This window comes from Panthera leo, chromosome B3 (genome assembly GCF_018350215.1).
Source record: "Panthera leo isolate Ple1 chromosome B3, P.leo_Ple1_pat1.1, whole genome shotgun sequence".
Taxonomy (NCBI): domain Eukaryota; kingdom Metazoa; phylum Chordata; class Mammalia; order Carnivora; family Felidae; genus Panthera; species Panthera leo.
The window spans coordinates 62,442,148-62,456,974 of record NC_056684.1 but is presented as its reverse complement, the minus strand read 5'-3'; the positions used below and the strand labels follow the sequence as shown (position 1 = coordinate 62,456,974).

Here is a 14,827-nt window from a genome sequence, read left to right as displayed (position 1 = left end):
TTGTTGAGAAAAGCTGTGATACTTTTCTGGCACTACAGTCTTCCTAGAGTGAAGACCGCCTGTGCTGGTCTCTGCACTCTCTAACCCCTAGTGACTCCCATGACATCCTTTCTCCTAATGTCCTTCTAGATGTTACCCTCAGAGAGAGAAACCCTATTTTTCCATAGCCCTTCTGCCCAGCTTTCTTTTCGTTTCTTTCTTTTTTTTTTTAAGTTCATTTATTTCAAGAGAGGGCACATGAGCAGGGTAGGGGCACAGGGAGAGAAAGAGAGAGAAAGAGAATACCAAACAGGCTGTGCTCCAACTTGGGGCTTGATCCCACGAACCGCGAGATCATGACTTGAGCTAAAATCAAGAGTCGGACGCCCACCCGAGCCACCCAGGCGCCCCTTGCCCAGCTTTCTCTACTGCTTAGGTTCTGTTTGTAAGGGCCGAGCCAGATTTCTGCCTGAATTCTACATCCCCATCCCATAGTCAGACATACCTTGACATATACCCTCTAACGAAGGCCTGTCTGTACGGTTGGTACCATGGAGGCAGGGCGGGGGGTGGCCATTGGGAGCAGTTTGTGAATCTTAGAATTCAGATTCTTGATGATGATGGTGATGATAATAATGATTACTGTTATTATTATTTTGAGACATCTGAATTCAAGGGCTCTGCTTGAATCTGCTCTTCCCCACCTCTATCCTTTGGGAGTCATGGGTCAGGCCCAGGCCCCTGCTCCAAATACATATATGTATGACTGGAGAGAAAGAGGAAAACTTCAGTTGGAATCATTCGCCCTTACCTATTCATGTCTCAGAGGGGTCTTCCCACACGCATAAGAATATTCCCAAGCCTTTTCAAAATTCCACACCAACCTCTTCCACCCCCTTCACCTTATCCCATTCCCAACCAGCTAACCAGTCTCCTCACTCCCCGCTACAGGAAGTTGGCACCACCTACTCACTGGCCTCTCTGGCACCTTCCCAGGTGCCTCAGCTGCCCACCCAACTCTGAAGCCAGGAAGCCTGCACCCGGCCAGGGCGGCCCTCGCCGGGTCCCCGACATAGCCAGCAACAAGTCCTTAGAGTCTAGAGTCTGTCTTTGGCCCTAGCTCGCCATATCTCCCAGCCCAAACCCTTCCTACTCAACCCGCGGTCCAGGAAACAGCAGCACAGCTGTCACCTGGAGCCGATTAGAAATGCGCATTGCCAGGCCCCCCACAGACCTACCGAATTAGGACCTGCAATACTCTGCGCCTTAACATGTGAGAAGCACTGCTCTAAACAATCTGATCTGCTGAAAAGACACCCCCTCCTCATGCTTCCTGCAGCCCTCCCTCCCTTCCACAGTGGAGAAACCCTGAGCATGATCTGGACGCTCCCTAGAGAACCCAGAGAGGCTGGTGAGTGAGGCCTGGGACCCTCAGCAGAGAGGAGCAGCCACCACCACAGGGCCAAAGAGGAGGGGAACAGAGGGGGCCACATGGGGAGATCCAGGCAGGAGCTTGGGGGGCAAAAGACACACGTGGTGAGAAAGGAAGGGGCACCTGCCTTTTCGAGCAGAAGTGAGATGGTTCCCTTTGGGCTCCTCCCACCATCCCCAGCTCCTGTCAGGCTCTTGCAGCCAAGAATGGCTCCTGTTGTGCAGCCTGGGGCTGCTGGATGCCTGAGTTTCTCCCTCCCTCTTGCTGGCAAAGTCACCATCGCCCACCGGCTGCACTGCTGGTAGTGGGTGCTCAGGAAATGTTTGTTGAATTGAGAGGAAGCCACAGCTTGTGCGGAGTCTGAATAATTCACCAGCCGTGGGCCTCAGGGGAGGGGCAGGAACAGAGACTAAGTAGGAAAGACAAGTCCTGAAGTTGTACTTCGCCAGAGTCGCTGTTTCTCTGTCCCTTGTCTGAGTCCTTGCTATTGCATGACCTTGGTGCAGGGAGGTGGTGGGGAAGAGGAAGTAGGAGATGGCAGGAAATGGCCCTGGGCTGCAGGGCTGCCCTCTTCCCTCCCCTTGGGGTACACTTGAAGTCTGACCTGGGTAGGGGGGAGGGAGGGTGTCCCTGCTGGTGAGCTTTCCCACCCTACTGTGGGGGGGGGGGCGGGGGGAGACGCTATTCTCTCACCACCCAACTCCACCCCATTTCAGAGAGGAGGCCTTTCCAGGAACCCTCTCTTTTGCAGAGGAGACCTGAGCTCCACTCTCCTGTCCCCAGCTCAGTCCCCACCTGCTGTGCCCTCCCTTTCTGGGCCTCAGCCTCCTCTTCCAGGAAGGCAGGAGGCTGCCAGCTGATGGCTGATGTTCCACTCGTTTGCCATCCTGTGAGTCTGGGGCTGTGAGTCACCTGGGTGCAAGGCAGAGGCATGGGAAAGGGCCCAGGCCTGGGCTGGTCCTGCCAGCTACTGAGGCTGCCTCCACCTCCAAAGCCACAGCTGGAAAGAGAAGCCAGGCCCTGGGGGGTGATAGAGGCCAGGTGAGCCAGGTGCTGAGTGTTTCCAAGCCTCGCTTTCTTGCCAGCCTCAGAGACCAGGTGTGACATAGGAATACACCAGGAGCTTTACCTGCAGGTGAAAACACACCCGTACACAGGGATGTGCACCTGAGATACAAGGAAGGCCAGCTCCTTGCCCTCACGATGTCACCCCACTGGAAAGTTTGCCCAACTGCTCAGCTGGACTGCCACAAGCCACCAGCAACCAGACACCCACCACGCACAAGAGTCCTGACTGCATTCTTCCCTCCTCCTCTGCCCAGCCCGGCCCCTTTGCTCCCAGGGGCTTTGCTCAGCATCTTCCTGCGGGGCCTGGACCTCCTGTCCTGCTTCTCACACCTCCTGCGCCCCTTGCTCTTTGGCCCATTCCCCTGGTGGGCCTGCTTCGTTGTGCCAGGCCCTGCTGGGCCCCAGCCTTGCCAGACCTGTCTTCTCTGGGCTCTAAGGGCCCTGCTCCTCCTTGGGGCTTGGAGCAAGTCTGTACTTCCGGCTCAGCCTGGGGGTCATTCAACCCCGGGAGCTGCTCAGAACCATCTGGCCAGGACACAGGGTTCTCCTGGGCTCCAGGCCTTGGAGGGAGCACACACACGCTCGCCCCAGGCCCAGGGCTACTGGCTCCTCCTAGAGAAAGGTCAAGGGGAACCAAGTCAGTGTTTTGTGGAGAGGCAGGTTCTGGACTGGCTATCGAGACTCCTGACTCCCTTTTTGGCCCCTCTGGGGATACTGAGGCTGGGCTGGTTGCTGGGGCACTTGTGGGTCTGCTCAGCTCCACCTCGCTCTGCTTCTGTGAGTGTTCCTCCTCGCTCCGACTCTTTCTGGTACTTTGGCTTCCCTGAAACAAGAGATTGGCCCTGCTGGCTGGCGAATTCAGAGCTCAGATCCCCAGCCCGTCCCATCCTATTCCCAAACACCCACCTCCTGGCTCTCCAGCTCCTCCTTGCCTTCCTTCGTCTCCCACCTGTAGAAACACGACACATGGCAGGGTCTACTCCTACCCATGCCCTTCACATCAGTTGCTCTGTAGCCAGGGGCCCATGTTCCCAGGGAGCACCTAGACCCCAAGGGTCTCAGAGGAGTGTCAGAGCCAGAACAAGGCTCCAGAATACTTCCCTTCCAACCCGACCTTGTTCCCCAAATCCTGCCATTTCCTCTGAAAGCCAGCCACTTGAGCTCCATCCCAGGTGCCCAGCTGATGTTTATGGCCAGGCCTGGGGCACCCTGAGTTCCATGGAGACTCTGGACGTGTCCCTGCCTGCACCGCCTGGGAAAGGCATGCCTGACTTCCTGGGGGAAGGCAACTGCTGTAATTACTGCGGCCTCCCTGGGCACCAGGCTCTCGCTGCTGCTGCCTTTGCTGCTGGCCTCTTCTGGAACCTCATTAACCTGCCGCCAGGCAGCCGTCAGGCAGGAGGCAGCGGCCCTGAGGCCCGGAGCATGAAGCTGGACCAGTGCTGGTCCTGACCTCCCAGGGGCAAGGGAGATCCAGGAAATTAGGAAGCCCAGGTGATTCCCCTGATTTTGCCCCCTGCCACCTGTTACCTGCGGGCCCTGCCAGTCAGCCTCTCTGTCCCCCGGGCTTTGCTTCGTGTGGCAGACACCACTGAGGATCTGCTGGGTTGCCCACCCCGAGTAGTACCACCTGCAAGAGATGGCCCACGAATCAAGCAGAGAAGAGGGCATGGCAGCCCAGCTCCTTCACCAGTTCATGCAACCCTGCTCCTCCTTTATTCCCAACTCACCTTTACCATCAGGGGACAAGGGTGGGGGCTGTAGCTTTCGGTGGCTCCTGGGACCTAAGTGGGGCAAAGGAAATGGGGAAAGAGTGGGATGATAAAGGATCCAAGGAAGCAACACCATTTTTCCAGGACCAGGAAGCTGTCTGTCTTTCTCCTAGTCCAGTTGTGGGTGTTCTGACTCCCCAAAAGAGCCCCGGTCTGGGGATCGAGAGAGCTGGGTGCCTGTGCTCACTTTGCCATTCCTGGCTAGGTAGCTGGCTGAGCCTCTCCAGCCCCAGCTTCCTCCTATGTGAAGTAAGGGGACCAGCAGTTCTAAGAGCTCTGTCCCTACAACAGGCCAGGGACAGGGAGACTGGAGCTTTCACCCGTGAGGGACCAACTTCAAAAGGATCCCAGTGCAGACTTCCTGTGAGCCTCCTCCCTGGAACTGCTGGGGTCAGAACCCAGGGTAGGAGCTGTGGGTTTGGAGGGAGGGAAGGTGCCCTGCTCTAATAGAAGGGAGAGGAAGGAAGATGTTCTTCCGTGCCTCCTCCTAGCTCCAGAAATAAGTGGCACACCAAGAGACAGAGAAAAGAGGGGAAGCAGGGGGTGGGGGGAGGCTGTGATAAAAGCCAAGGAGGGAAAGGAGGTGAGGTGGGTATTGGCTCACCCCTGGTGCCGCCCGCCCTGGCCGGGCCCTCTTCTCGAGGCTTGCTGGAGTCCTGTAGCCTGTGGAGCCAGAGAGTCAGGCTGCTGTGGGATGGACACAAGCTAGGGCAAGCCTCACACAACCACTGCCTCCCCCAGCTCCAACCCCAGAACAGATGGGGGAAAGATGGGGGACCCGGTGCCCGCCCTGAGCCCAGGGCCCAACCAGAGGGCCCAGGAAGACTCTCAACCACCCTGGAGAGGGTCTCACCAGCCCTCCAAGAAGCACCCACAGTTAATCCTGCCCTAAGCCCCACAAGCATGTCAGTCCAACAAGCTGCCCAGCCCTGCCACCCACGTGGGCTTGGCCTTGTCCAGGTCCCACGGGCGGCGCCAGTCACCCTGCGCGTCTCTGTGCCTGGCCACACGGGCCAGGTCGATCTGTTCCCGCTCCTGCTTCCACTGGGCGTAGTCCCAGCCCACCTCCTGGGGTCCCCCCACTGGTCGGTGGGGAACCGGGCCTGGGACCAGGCCTGGACTCTGGGGCTCCCGAGCACCCTGCAGGGAGAAGACACTCAGCACCATGGGGTAGAAGCAGGAAGGCCTGGGCTTGGAGTGGAAATCTGGATACTACTAACCCCTTCCTCTCCAGGTTTCCACGTCCCCGTCTAAAAATTAAATCCATTCCGTCTCTAACGTGTTGTTTGCCATAGATACGGTTTCCATCCACTTGTTAGCTGTGTCTTTTGGGCAAGTTACTTAACCTCTCTGTGTATCATTTTCTCATCTGTAAAATGGGGATAATAATAGCACCTATCCACGGGGTTATAGGGGAGGGAGGGTATGGACAGGCCCGGAGTGGAGAGGCATCTGGCAGCGGTCAGCAAGAGCCAGTACTAGGGGCTGCTGCCACCTAGAGGTCACACCTGGCACATGGCCAGTCCCCTGCAGCCTCCTGGCCCACCCCAAGGCCCGTCAGAGATCCAGTTAGGGTAAGGGGCTGACCTCTGACTTCTCCTGTCTCTCACTGCAAGGCCCGCCCAACGTGGAGACTGGCCAGAGAAAGGAAGAAGGGGTGGGAATTTTTGCTGATGCTACCTGGGCATGTCCCCATAGATGAGGGACATATGTGACTCAGCTTCTCCGCCTCCCCCAGATGAGCACTGCCACTTTCATGTCCCCATCCTCTCTTGAAGATGTACCTTCCGTGCCGAATCTGAGCTGACGGCCATCTGCATGGAGGGGGTCCGGCCCAAGCCCCCTCCAGGTGACCCTCCTGCCCCCCGGTTCTTTGCTCTGGTGGGCTTCTCACTTACGATCCGCTTGGCCTGGAGGAGGTGAGGATGGGTGGTGTGGCACAGCCAGGTAAGAAGAGGCCGTCGGCCTGGTGCCTGGGCTTCCCCCGCCCACCCTGCTTACCTCAGCTTTGTTCTCCATGGTCACAGCCAGCTCCACCCGGTCCCCCAGGCAGAAAGTACCGGTGTGATACTCCACCTCCTCATCCTCAAGCATCGCACCGGCTGCTTCAGGTCCGAGGGATCTCACCCAGTTACGGCTGACCACCCGCTTCTCCTGAGGAATGGGATGCCATGCCCTCAGGCCACATGGGCAGGGCTGAGCAGAGCTGGGCACTGAGTCCTCTGGGAGGTTCCCCAAGGCTGGCTTCCAGCCCTGGACCTCCCTGGAATGCCCATAGAGGAGCTGATTCTATGGGGCATTCACATGCCAGTGGCATTAGGTTATCCAGGCCCTGGGGCCACCCTGGGGCCCAAGATGCCACAGCAGCCTGTCATCTCTGAGCTGGGAAATCCAAAGCACTCAATGGGGCTTTGTCCCTCCGATACTGCTCCTGGCTTTCGGCCCCACTTCTCTGTCCCTGTAGGGTTTGGGTTTTAGGAGCAGCCTGTGGTTTACAGCACAGGTGCAGGGCTATGGGACTGGGAAAGGGTATGGGGAGGTTTCTATTCGGTGGCCTTTCAGCTGTGGCCCTTTGGGTGCAGGGGGACTGGGTGGGCTGGGCTGCAGAAGGCTGGGAACTGACGGGTGAGCCCCAGAACTGTGAGTGGAGGAAACAGAGGAGCAGGAGCGGTTGTCTTCCCCTGACGCAGGCTGGGCCTCCACCTCCTCGCAGGGCCGGGTCCCCAGGGCCTGGCATGGTGCCCTGTAAACTACAGACCCTCCCTCAGCACTCGCAGAGCAGCTACAGGAGTGAACAACCCACGCTGTCACCCCGGGGTGGGGCTTACGCCGGGAACCTGGCTGATAGTGACAGTGAGGCCATCAGGTCGGAGGAATTCCTGCGCGGTCACAGCCATGCCCCCCTGCTCCGCCTGCCGACGGTCTTCCTGGATCTCCTACGGGAGGGCCCGGGGTCAGCACAGGCCATGGCCCCCCAGACGCACACAGACAGGCCTACACAGAGAGACACCAGTGGGACACCAGGGGGCAGAGGCACGGCATCACGGAGTCCCCAAGGTCCTCGCAGAGTTTCTGAGATGAACCACATGGCCCTAACCCTGGCCCCAGGCCTAGAGCCTACAGGGAGAGACCGCCACGCAGGGGTCTGCAGGACAGACAGGGAGTGCCCACCCAGCTGCCCTTCCCGGCCCATCACAGCCTGCTCACCTGGTACCTGCGGAGTAAGGCCTGGTTCTTCTTTCGAAGGGCCACTATCCTCCGATCCAGCTCTGCATCCTTCTCTTCCTGCCTGCTCAGGGGTGACTCAGCTCCGTGAGGCCCCTGCAGAGGGCAGGGGGCCCAAGCTCCTGACTGCCGGGCCCATCCCTTATCAGGCCGCTAACTTTCACATTGACCTGAGAACCATATTCTTACCACGAATGGAACCCAGCTCTCCGGAGCTAGGCTCACAAGGGGGGATGGCACATGGAAGGTCCCAAGTCCCCACCCTACTAGGCTTGTCTGCCCGGCTCTCTGCCTCCTCAGGGGTTCAGATCAGGGCCTCATACGGGGCCCTCGGCTCTCAGCAGTGGGCTGCCCCTCCCCCGGGCTCTCCAGGGAGCTCCACTGCCGAGAGAGCCTGCCGAGCAGGAATGAGAGTTATAAATGGCTCTGGCAGCGGAACCTGCCGTGACTGGGAAGTTGCCAGGGGATTCAGGAGGTCGAGGAGGGGAGCTGTTTGGCTCCCAGGCCCAGAACCACGGTAAAAAGAGAAGCCCCTGCTCTGTCCTGGGGTCCCAGGCCCCGGGCCCCACTCCCCAGGCTTGCAGCCCAGCCTGTGGGAAAGAGCCACCGTCGCGAGCCCAGCCTTTCCAGGCCTGAGCTTCTTTCCGGCAGTCGGGGCAGGAGAGAGCGAGCTCCATGGGCAGGCCCAGCAGAGGAGCCACCCTAAGCAAACCATGCCTCTGCCCCGAAATCCCCAGGTCTCTCCCTGTGTGGCTGCAGGGTCTCCCTTGTAGCCAAACGCCCCTGCCCAGCCCCCTGCAGGCCTAGGCACAGCCCTGTTCCTCCCAGGCCCAGCTGTCCCCAGCTGCCCCCAGAGTGTGGCTGCCTGGTGTCCCGGCCTCCTCCCAGCCCCCAGAAGCCCCCCGCCAAAGGTGAGGTGCCACTCACAGCCGAGTGCATGGCAACAGTGGGCACTGAGAGAATTCCAGAGCAGCCCCAGGGGAGCCAGAGCCGGAGGGAAGCCGGAGCCGCCGAGCCACCACCGGAGCCGGGCCTCTGCTGGCCTCTCCCTGCCGGCTTCACTGCTCAGCACACGAGATCATGTTGTGATTACAAAAGACTCCTCTGGGCTCACAGCCAGGAATGCTGTCGCCGCCGCCCCCACCCATCCACTCTCAGAGGGCAAGGACCAGGGCACTGGCCCTGCCCAGCACCTCTCTCCCTGCCCCACCCCAGCGTCCCCAGAGACAGGGCAAGAACCTTTTTCTGTCGGGTTGGCCCACGCAGGGGGCCTGGCTGCCCCAGGCCCTGCCTTCTCTGAGGCTCTATGCCCAGCGGAGCCCCAGCCTGGACGCACCTGCAGAGGGATGGGCAGCCAACAGAAGCCTCCATTCCTCCCAGGAGTAAAGAGCCTACAGGATGCAGCTGAGCCCATCGGGCATCCTAGTCGGAGGGCCCCCACCTCAAATGAGCCTCTCCCTATTTGTCCTCATCAGCTCTGGTTTCAGGAATTTGAAGGGACCAAGAAGCTCACCTCCCCTCGGCCACCAAATACTACTACATACCTGACATAACACCATTAGTCATTCCTTTAGGTTGAACAGTGTCTTCCCTGTGTTTTAAAGTACAGCCACTCCAGAGAGGCTCAGCTGCCCAAGTCTCCCCTCGGTATGGGGAGATGGGCCTTCCCGCAGGGCCCATGCCGCCGCAGCCCAGAGCCGGCCACTCAGGGTCCCAACTCTGGGCGCTTCCTGGCCTTGCTCTCCAGGACTGGCCTTTCATCCTCTCCCACCCTGAGAAAGGAGGCAGCCTTTCTCAGGAAAATCTCTCTCCAAATCTTCCCAGTATGGCTGAGGGAAGCTGCTTGCCTGGCAGTCCCACTCTTAGAGCCCCTGGGAGCTGAGGCTTGGGGTGCTGGGAGGAGGGGTGTCTCTCTGTATCAGGGGTACCTATGGTCTGTTTCAATAGCTACAGGGCCCTGACCTCCAAGACCTGATGGGAGGGAGAGGTCCCTGCATCCCCCACATTCCTGATGGAACAGGCCTCAGTTTCCCTAATCCCATGATCTGTCTCCAGAGCAGAAATCCTCGCTGCCCTTTCACTCCTCCCCAGGCCAGCCCAGGCAGCCAGAGTTTCAAGCTCTACTCCCCTTGACCCATCCGTTCCTGCCCCCCTCCCATCTCTACCATGGTTAGCCTTTTTCCTGGCCAGGCCTTCACACAGCACCCCTGACCCACAGCCAATCTCCACAGCCCCAGAGTTCCCATCCTGCTTGGAAATGCCACCACAGTCTCTTCCTTTCCTGCCGGATGTTCCCACTGAGTCAGACTCTCAGCAATGGTGACGTACCCAGTCTCCTCTCCCTCTCTTTTTCTCTCTCTCTCCTCTCCCTCTCCTTCTCCCACCCTCTCTGTGTGCTACCTCACACAGGATGCTGAGTTTCATCCTAGCCCCCAAAGGCCCTGGTGGTCTGGCCCCCAAGCTTCCCACCACCTACCCCACACCGTGTTGTTGGACCTGGGAGGCCTGCACAGCACCAGCCTGAGATGGAGCGACGCGGCAGCTGAGACCTAATGTTCTCCATCATCTTTGGCTCTCAAACCAGGTCCGGGGCAGTGGGGTGTAGATACAGGAGGCTACAGGGGTGAGGCAAGGTCGGCTGTGCCCCTCACCCCTGTTCCCAGCCAGGGTCAGGGCAGGACAGCGGCAGGGAGACAGGAAGCACAGGTAGCAATCCGGCCATCCCATAGGGAGGGTGACAACCCCCCTCTTCTGGAAGGGCCTTCAGGGAGAGACCGCCTAACCTAGTGAAGGTCCCCAGGCCCATCGGGCTGCAGGTGCACATTTTCTAGGACAAACCAGTGATCAGATAGGGCCCCACAGTTGCTGACCGTGTGCTTGCCAAATGTTACTCACACAATACGTCGTCCCTCAGAGCAGCCCCTACATTCTCCTATTTTCTCCAGAGTCTGAAGTTTGCTTGTCTGCTCCCCCAATGGACAGAGGCTCTCTGAGGGCAGAAATGGTATACCGAGTGCCTCCAGATCCCCCGGGCCCGGCATAGTGCCCTTATAAACTACAGACCCTCCCCAAGCGCTCGCAGAGCAGATACAGGAGGGAATAACCCGCGCTATCCTGTGTGTGGCTGTGGGTGTCCTATGTATGTGCTTTGACTGTCTTTCTCTCCACCCAGAAACACACCGCAGCGCTGAGTAGTGGTAAAGGCCCCTATGAGGGGTAAAGAAAGGACCCCTGTCTGGGGGAAGTGGGAGACACCATGTCTCTGTTACTCCATGCCACCACTAGGGGACAGCAGAGTCACAAATCCTGATGAGGTGTGGGCTCTCTTCCCCTTCTTCCCTCCAGCTCCCCAGTTCCTCTCCCTCAAGTCTCTGTAATCCCCAGACTAGAGAACTCCCAACTCCGCCATCTTAGAGAAGCTATACAGTTGTAGAAGCCTTATTTTATTGACGAGAAGTGCCAGAGAGATAGCACCACCTGCCCAGGCCACACTGCCTTTTGTGTCACAGGTGAGACTAGGAGCCAAGGCGCCTGCCACCCAGCTGTGCACTTTCCTGCCCCTCACCCCCAGGTGGCCCCCAAAACATTGTTTCCGCAGATTCTTCGCTCTGTGCCCTCCTCTTCCCTGCGCTGAGGCGGACCCATTGTCCTGGCACCTCAGCCATGGGTCCTGGTCAACAGCTCTTCCCTGGCTCCCTCTCGGGTGGCCTGCCAGCTGGGCCCGTGGCCACACACCTGGAGTGGGCTGTATTTGGGTGGTATTCGTGGTCCGTGGTATACATACCCAGAGCCCATCCTGAGGACAAGATGGCTGCAAATCTGGGGATTGTCACTGAGGAGGAAAGAGGAGAGAGGCCTGCAAGGGAGGAAGGGACTCTCTGGACCACGCACCAAGACTAGGAGCCCAGATCTGACAGAGACCCCACTCCTGGGCCTCATTCACTGTTTCCAGAATGGCTGCCCCTGCCCAGGGCTGATTAATAAAACGTAAGCACTCCAGTCCTTGCCCTTCCTCAACCTTGACATAAGATGGGGCAGAGTGGGATGGGGGAGTCCAAATTAACTTCACTTTCATTGACTGTATGACTTTAGGGCAGTCCCTTATCGCTCTGGTCCTCATCTGTAAAATGAGGTATACCTACTCCTCCAAGTCATTGGCAGATGAAAGGAAATGACACGTCTTATCTATATCTGGAACAACACGCCTCCCAGAGTCAAGCTCAACATAGTTTTCTTCTTGCCTCCGGGAACTGTGATAGCCACCTCGTGGATGCTACCACTACAGCATCCTTTGAGGGGCCCCAAAGGCTGCCTCCTGTCAGCCTGCTGGGATCTGAACACACTGAAGACTTCTGAAGTGTGAGGCCCACTTGTGACCCGATAGGGAGATCCTGAGGCACCCCCTCAGCATCCTCTCTGAGCCTCCCTTCATGATGACCCCTGCCCCGCAAAACCTGTAAGGCCAGGCTCCTGCCCCACCCCCTGCAGGGAGTTCACCTTGACTGCTCCCCTCCCTCATGCCTCGTCCCCTCTGAAGTCCCAGGCTCTGGCTGCCATCTCTGGCCAGCTAGCCCCGATGCTGCCAGAAGTAGTCCCCGTGCTTCACCTGCCTCTGGATCCCACCAGGCCCAGTTCCAGGCTCACATCCCAGTGTCTGGGAACCATTCCGGGCTGGGGCCAAACCCTTAGAGATCACTGGGGCCACTTTCCCCACTCTGGGTTGAGTATTGAGGAGGAGGGCGGGCAAGGCTGGATTACATGAGCACCCAGACAATAGGCAGGCGACCCTCCAAATAGGGAGAGGCAAGAGGGTGGCTTAAAGCCTCCTGGGTTTCCTTTCCTGCAAACCCACTCTCCATCAGGGCCATTCCTGGCCCAAGAAACTGCTTTCCTGCCTCCTCCTGACCTGAGATCTATGCAAGGCGATGCAAGCCTCTCAGGGCAGACCAGGCCCAGCCCTGGGTGGGGAGGACTCAGAGTACATGAAGTAGGGCCAGGACACGCTCTGGGCAGGCTGCAGCCACGGGGGCAGTCTGGGCCTCGCCTTTCCCCAGTACACGCATGCCAGAGCAGGGTGGGGCTGAAGCCCTTTAAGGCATCAGGAGGCAAAAGGCTGATCTGGGGACCCACTCCTCCATTCTGCTTTCCAGGGCACACCCAAGGCTGGGACATCACATGCCTTCCAGCTCCTGGCCCAGCAGTGAGAGATGAAGCCCCGGGTTCTCCCTTGTTTGGGGCTCTCTTCTCCATGACGGGTGCAAAGGTGACTCACAGCGTTCTCCCAGGACCCAGGACCCACCCCTGCCCCCAACCCCTAGCCCAGAGCTGCCCACAACCAGAAGCTGAGTGCCACCCTGTCAAGAGCTGGCCCACAACGTTAACGTTAACGGGGTATCTACTGCATACTTGACCTGGCCGAGGCAATGAGGGAACCGAGAGGCGAGGATCCAGACTCCACCTTACCGTCACTTGCCAACACCAGGCCATGTTAGCCTGAAGCCAGGGCAGCACAGGGCACGGGCCAACCGAGGAATTTTCCAGCTGAGCCTCAAGGGGATGAGGAAGACTCAGCAAGGGGGTGGTTGTGAGAGGGCATCCCGTGAATGCATGATGGCAAGCGCAGTGGCACAAGCAGGGGGTTGTGTTCAGATCCCGGAGGGAGGGGTCTGGGCCAGACAGAGCAGTGGGAGTCCAGGGAAGAGTGAGCAAGGGAGCTTCAGGAGGCCTTAGAGCATCAGCATGGGGGAGGGGGCATGGAGTGGAGAGGGGAGGAGCCAAGACAGCATCCAGGACTCAGGCCTGGGGGCCCTCACGAATGTGGGGAACAGGCCAGACTTGCCTGCATGCACCCAGGGGGCTCTTTCCTCTGGGCAGGCAAATAGGTTGGAATGCTGGCATGGGACAGACAGGTTCTCCCCCCACTTGAAGCTCATCACAGGGGCCTCTCATGGGGGTGAGGTGTGGGTGGGGTCATACCCTCTAGGCATAAGGAAGAGGTCTGGCCCAGTTTTGAAGAATAGAAAGAAGGAAAGAAGCCCGACAGAAGGCAGAGGGCTTGTTGAGAGGTGACCTGTCCACTGAGAAGAGGGAAGGTGCCTTTGAAATGGCCAGGGTTGACATGTCCCCTCTCCAGGTGGCATCACCCAACCTGGACGCTTCAAGGCAGGAGAGGACAACCTGGGTGAAAGCACGTTCAGGAGCACCTGGGTGGCTCAGTCGGTTAAGCGGCCGACTTCGGCTCAGGTCAGGATCTCGCCGTCCGTGAGTTCGAGCCCCACGTCGGGCTCTGTGCTGACAGCTCAGAGCCTGGAGCCTGTTTCAGATTCTGTGTCTCCCTCTCTCTAACCCTCCCCTGTTCATACTCTGTCTCCTCCTGTCTCAAAAATAAATAAAACGTTAAAAAAAAAATTAAAAAAAAAAGAAAGCACGTTCCATGGTCACCACAGGGAAGAGGAAGCAGCCACAGGCTGGAGAGAGAAGTACAGTGACCAGTTTTCCCAGCTTGCCCGGAACTGACTCCATTTTAGCACCGGAAGTCTTGAGTCCAGAACACCCCTCAGTCTTAGGCAAACCTGGAAGTTTGGTCACCTTAGGGGGAAGGAGGGCATTGGAAGAAGCTGGGGCTGGGGGGAAATGTCTCAGGAGGCTCTCAGTAAAATACTCAGTGATGCCAGAAGCCAAAAGTGGTGATATGTCCCGCAGAAAGATCTCAGTGTGTGCATGGGCAGGAATGATGAAGCCAGGAAGTCAATAGCTCATCAGTGCTAATACTGACAATGATGAGAACACCACGCACTTACAAACAGCACTGCCAAAGGCCTCACACCTGTGATGTCATTTGATCTCACTGAGCCTTGAAATCTGTGAATTAGCCAGGGCAGGTGTTATTAGCTTCTTTTTGGAGATCAGGGTCAGTGACTTGCCCAGAAGTCTCCGTGGTAGGGTGGGGTCTCCCCACTGCACCTGTGCTGAATCACTGAGGCCGATGCCCAGCCCTGCACACTCTCTCCAGCCCGTGCCCAAGACCAGCCACCTTTGCCCTGTTGCCGTGAGAAACCTGTCCACCCAAACTGTGTAAAGAAAGACGCCTGGTTCTCCTGCCTCCCTCCCCACCCTACAGAGCAGCCGGGGAGCAGGGTGCCTTGCTGGCTCTGCTGACAGGCATGAAGGGTCGTAGAGAGTGACATCCTGTCTTCATTGCCAGTCAGCACCCTCCCCAAGACCCCCCACCCACAGCTTCTACCACTATGGGAGACTTCCTTTGGCCTCTCCTCTCCTCAAGGCCAGAAGCTCCCCCCGGAAATGTCTCTTCTTGCTCCTCAGAGTCCTTTCCTCTATACTCGTGACTTTC

General features: G+C 58.4%; 1 protein-coding gene across 2 annotated transcripts; it reads right to left on the bottom strand.

Moving 5' to 3' along the window:
* Positions 1 to 337: 337 nt before the first annotated feature.
* CCDC9B (coiled-coil domain containing 9B) lies at positions 338 to 8,504 on the bottom strand. 2 transcript variants are annotated; one of them, XM_042942417.1, is made up of 11 exons: positions 8,404 to 8,504; positions 7,459 to 7,572; positions 7,080 to 7,187; positions 6,253 to 6,405; positions 6,036 to 6,161; positions 5,192 to 5,391; positions 4,856 to 4,914; positions 4,210 to 4,263; positions 4,010 to 4,109; positions 3,386 to 3,428; positions 338 to 3,302 (listed from the first exon to the last, which is right to left on the bottom strand). In XM_042942417.1, the coding sequence occupies exons 1-11, from the start codon at positions 8,413 to 8,415 to the stop codon at positions 2,763 to 2,765; spliced, it is 1,509 nt and encodes a 502-aa protein (XP_042798351.1). In that variant the 5' UTR covers positions 8,416 to 8,504; the 3' UTR covers positions 338 to 2,762. The 2 variants fall into 2 exon arrangements, with proteins under 2 accessions (XP_042798351.1, XP_042798352.1); XM_042942418.1 differs by lacking the exon at positions 8,404 to 8,504 and having other exon boundaries at positions 7,080 to 7,245; positions 7,459 to 7,480.
* Positions 8,505 to 14,827: the final 6,323 nt, after the last annotated feature.